At 45.7% G+C, this 5,183-nt stretch overlaps 1 protein-coding gene across 1 annotated transcript in view; it reads left to right on the top strand.

Moving 5' to 3' along the window:
* The window catches only part of LOC101650149 (zinc finger protein 271-like), a 49,835-nt gene extending 48,972 nt beyond the window's left edge, over nucleotides 1–863 (top strand). The window contains exon 5 of the mRNA XM_045293289.1: nucleotides 6–863. Coding sequence (XP_045149224.1) covers nucleotides 6–808 — 803 coding nt within the window. The 3' untranslated portion in view covers nucleotides 809–863. The remainder of the gene's footprint in view (nucleotides 1–5) is intronic.
* Nucleotides 864–5,183: the final 4,320 nt, after the last annotated feature.

The raw sequence follows: 5,183 nt of genomic DNA on the forward strand, positions 1-5,183 counted from the left end.
TGGAGAAGGAGAGCATCTCCCTGAGGCGCAGGGAAGCCTCCAGGCTGAGGGAAGAGGGGAGCAGCTCTCTCCTCGGGAAAGGAATTCTGGGAAACAGCTAGGCCTGCATTTGCCTAATCCTCACCCAGGAGACCTGTCCATGTTGTGGCTTGAGGAAAAGGCAGAGGCCCCCCAGATAGGCCAGCTGAGAGCCTCCATGGTCCAGAAACACCCTACCTGTAGGGAGTGTGGGAAAACCTTTTACAGGAATTCTCAGCTTTTGCTTCACCAGAGAACTCACACCAGAGAGGCATCCTTTCAGAGCCCCACTTGCCAAAGAACGTTTTTGCGGAGCTCAGACTTTGTGAAGCATCAGAGAAGCCACACGGGAGAGAAGCCTTACAAATGTGATTACTGTGGGAAAGGCTTCAGCAAATTCGCAGGATTGCGCCATCACAAGAAAATCCACACGGGAGAGAAGCCCTATAAATGTCCCGTCTGCGAGAATAGCTTCATCGATAGGTCAAACTTTATCAGACATCAGCGGGTCCACACAGGAGAGAAGCCTTACAAGTGTTCTCACTGTGGGAAAAGTTTCACTGAGTTCTCTGGGTTGCGCCATCACGAGAAAATACACACAGGGGAGAAGCCCTATAAATGTCCCGTCTGCGAGAAAGGCTTCATTCAGAGATCAAACTTTATCAGACATCAGCGGGTCCACACAGGAGAGAAGCCGTACAAGTGTTCTCACTGTGGGAAAAGTTTCAGCTGGAGCTCAAGCCTTGATAAACATCAGAGATCTCACTTGGGGAAGAAGTCCTTTCAATAGCTGCCCTCTTTTAGTTCATTTCTCTCCGACCAATTAAAAACACTCTGCTTTTGGAGCCATCTGTTGGAATTCCTTTTTGTGCCTTGATCTATTTTCATGTGCTGGGGATGGGAGAACCAGCAGGTAGTTTTGCGCTTGGAGGGAAGATTGGGCTCCTGGCAGCTTACTTTCCTGCCTCTGTGTCATGAGAAAGAATTGTTCTAATCTCTCAGCTCATCACTGCGGACTCCTTATGGAGGATGGGCATTATTTGGAGATGCAGCTTTAAAAGTGTTCTTTGGCCAGAGTTTCGGAGAGCATCTGTAATTGGTGTTGATGGGAAGAACTTCCTATCAGCACTTCAGTGCTGGGTTTCTATAGCATGTCACCCGGTACCAAAGGTTCAGCAGACAGAGGACCATAGAACTCAGGTGTTCTCTGACGTACTGGTGAAAAACTAACCGGAAGTACCCCCCACCTCATCTTGAGTAAACTTAGTAGAGTCACATCTCATCTCATTTGTGTTTAAAGTGTTCATTCTGATCACTGTCACTCAAAAAGCCTGGTCTTTTTCATGAAGAGGGCTGGTAGGTACGAACTGCTAACTTTGAGTTTAGCATCCCAACTCATAACCCACTGTGCCACCATGGCTCCCTTGGCCAATGCTAGGCACCGCTTTTCCTCAGGGCAGTTGCTTTGGTGTCCTGATATCCCACTGAGAGCATAATTTTTCCCAGAGTGCTTTGTGCTTTTAAATTATCCCCCCTTTTTTGGGTCTGTGGATGTTAGGAAGCAATCAATGTCCCTGATGTTTATATACTGTCTCTAGATGGCCTAGTGGATTAGGAATCGGACTGATAGACACATGGTCAGCAGGTCAAGCCTAGCAGCCACTCGGTGGGAGCAAGATGAGGCTTTCTGCTCCCATGAAGAGTTACAGCCCTGGAAACTCCAAAGGGCAGTTCTGCCCTGTCTTAATAGGGTCCACGTGAGTCACCATTGACTGGGTGGCAATGAGTGCATTAGGTTTCTAAATGAACACAAGTTGCTTCAAAAGTTTGGTGGGAAAATGATCTCATTCATTTTTTCAGAAATTAAAAAAATTTTCAAATGTCTGGCCTGTAAAAATTACCTACTTGTTGGAAAGTATCTTCTTTCTGATGTAGAGTGAGACTTCCACCTGCCTTTCCTTTGGTCCTGCTCCGGCCTGACCGTATTGTGCTGTTCTCAGTGAGGATCTGCAAAGAAAAGAGTAAAGACTTGGCTCTCTTCCTGCGCACAGATGACTTCCTAGGTAGGAAACTGCAAAAGGTTGGCAACAATCGGGAGGGAGGTCCTGGTTATTGTAAGAGGAGGCGGAAATTTTAAACTGAATTGACTGTCACAGGAGGACTGTTTATTCCCTGAAAGCAGGAGGATGAGGAAGAAGGCCTCACTTGGTTGGGTGTAGCAGCCTCTGGGCTGGAATGAGTAGAAACATGGAGGAGTTGCCATTGGATTCTGCATTCTTTATAGGTAACGTTTGTAGATGGTGGTATTTGATGGTATACAGCAGCATCTCTGAAGGAGTGGTCCCCAGACCATCAGCATCTGCAACCAGTGAGACTTAGTGAAATCAGAAGTTCTCAGTGAACTGAGCCATCTTTGGTTTAAAAATCCCTCCAGGGGACCCTAATACCTACTCAAGTTTGTGAACAGTGGCTCTAAGGGGTAATTGATTAAAAAAATGTTTCTGACGGGGTATGAGGGGATAACGATACTAAATGGCATACTAGGCCCTCCTAGGCATTTCTTACCACCACACCTCTCCCTATAAAAGACCTATAAAAGGTCTTTATAGCTCTTTAAAATTGTGGAGCCCTGTGGATTTTCACTCGTGTGTTCCACAGAAGAAAATTTAGAATACTTAGGTTAGAAAGCTTTACTTTTTTAAATCATTTTATTAGGGGCTCATACAGCTCTTATATCACAATGCATACATACATCAATTGTGTAAAGCACATTTGTACATCATTGCCCTCATCATTCTCAAAACATTTGCTCTCCACTTAAGCCCCTGGCATCAGGTCCTCATTTTTGCCCCTCCCTTCCTGCTCCGCCCTCCCTCATGAGCTCTGGATAATTTATAAATTATCATATCTTGCCCTGTCCGACATCTCCCTTCACCCACTTTTCTGTTGTCTGTCCTCCAGGCAGGAGGTCACATGTAGATCCTTGTCATCGGTTCCCTCTTTCCAACCCACTCTCCCTCTACGCTTCCAGTATCGCCACTCCCACCACTGGTCCTGAAGGGATCATCTGCTCTGGATTTCATGTGTTTCCAGTCTGAATTCTACCTTGCAAGTCTGGCTAGACCAGAGGATGTACACTTGTATGGTTAGAAAGCTTTAGAGGAGAGATTTCTTTGGGTCCCTGGTGGTCGATCTCAAGGATGACAGATACAGGAAACAACCTGCATAGTTCACAGCTGCATCTTCAGCAAATAGTAGGTGTTCGACCAAACTCTATTGAATGGATGTGTGAATTAATGGATACCAGTGCATTAGTTAAACTGTAATCCTCTAGAACTAGTATAGGCAAAATACAATCCACCGCATGTTTTTGTCAACAAAACTATTGGAACACAGGCAGATGCACACACCCATTTGTTTACATGCAGTTTGAGTAGTTGCGATAGAGACGGTTTGGCTGCTGTGTTAGGCTGGGTTCATTAGAAAAGCAAAACCAGTGACACATACGATGTAAATTAAGGGAGATTCATATCAAGAACATTGCACAGTTGTGGAAGTGGGCGAGTTGATGTCCACACGTGTTTCTAAGTCCACGAGTCAGATGTGAAGCTGGAGGGTTCTGCCAACTTGTGTGGCTGCAAGGGCTGATGAATCCACGATTGGCGGGAAGACCTCATATGGCAAAGGTGCATGCATCGTAGGTGTGTAGGTCCCATGGCAAACTATTGGCTCAAGTCCAAATAATTGGAAGTCTCTATGCCAGATCCAAACCCAGCCAAAAGCAAACAAACTTTTCCACAGCATTGACTTATGTAAGAAGTAAGCCACAACCCTGAAGAAATTTCCATTCAGTTGTGTCATGGCTGTGATGGAGTGAGGATGCTGCATTCCACCCTCATCTTAGAACTGACTGGCTGCACATCCTGTTACGGAGTTGATTACGTTGGGTTACACATCATGGAGGCTTAGTAGGTCTTTATTGCGGAACCACTGCGAGTTCTTGCTGTGAAAAATGTCGAAATCCTGGGCAGCATATTGTTTCCTGCCTCCTTCCCTCATGAACCTTTGATATTTTATAAACTGTTATTTTTCCATGTCTTGCACTGTCCGATGTCTCCCTTTACCCCTTTATCTGTTGTCCATCCCCCTGGGAGATGGTTATACATAGGTCATTGTGATCAGTTCCTCCTTTCTCCCCCCACCTTGCCCTTACCCTCCTGGTAAGGCTACTCTCAATATTGGTCCCGAGGAGTTTTTTTGTCCTATATTCACTGTATTTCCAGCTCTTATCTGTACCTGTGTACATGCTCTAGTCTAGCCAGATTTGTAAGGGTCATGATAGTGGGGGTGAAGAAGCCTTATAGAACCAGAGGAAAGTTGTATGTTTCACCGATCGATGCTATACTGCACTCTGACTGGCCTGTCTTCTCCCCGAGACCCTTCCGTAAGGGGGTGTCCAATTGCCCACAGATTGGCTTTGGGTTTCCACTCCGTACTCCCTGACTCCATTCACATTGACATGAATTTTTATTCTGGGTCTTTGATGCCTGATGCCTGATCTGTCGACAGCTCATGATTACACAGGGTAGTGTGCTTCCATGTGGGCTTTGTTGCTTCTGAGCTAGAGGGCCGCTTCTTTATCTTCAAACCTTTTTTTTTTTTTTGAGTGTTGAGTCCTTTATTGGGTTTACATGAAAACAAGATGGGTGTGGGAGGGAGACAAGGAGGGAGATCCTAGCTCCCCAGCTGCTGAGGTGGTTCTGAAGCCAGAATGAGGGCAGCTGGTTTCAGGGCGATTTTGATTGGACCGGAAGCGTTGCATGTCCGTTCAGTTCTGTGTTCTTAGAAAACTATTCCAGACAGTGTTACCTTCCACTGTCCTCTTCAGCCTGCTTAGCTTGGGGTAAGACAGTCAGTGGTGCTTCGATAAAACCCTTCAAGCCTTTAAGACCCCAGATGCTATATCTTTTGATAGCTGGGCACCATCAGCTTTCTTCACCACATTTGCTCATACACCCATTTGCCTGAAGCCCCCTCTTATGAAACCGCAGCACCCTTCTCCTTGGAGCCTGTTAATTTTCCTTCTTTTTTAAAAAATAGTTTTATTAAGGGCTCATACAACTCGTAATTATCACAATCCATACATACATCAATTGTGTACAGCA

This window comes from Echinops telfairi, unplaced genomic scaffold, assembly GCF_000313985.2.
Source record: "Echinops telfairi isolate 266 unplaced genomic scaffold, ASM31398v2 ScPeMD7_2010;HRSCAF=2546, whole genome shotgun sequence".
Lineage (NCBI taxonomy): Eukaryota > Metazoa > Chordata > Mammalia > Afrosoricida > Tenrecidae > Echinops > Echinops telfairi.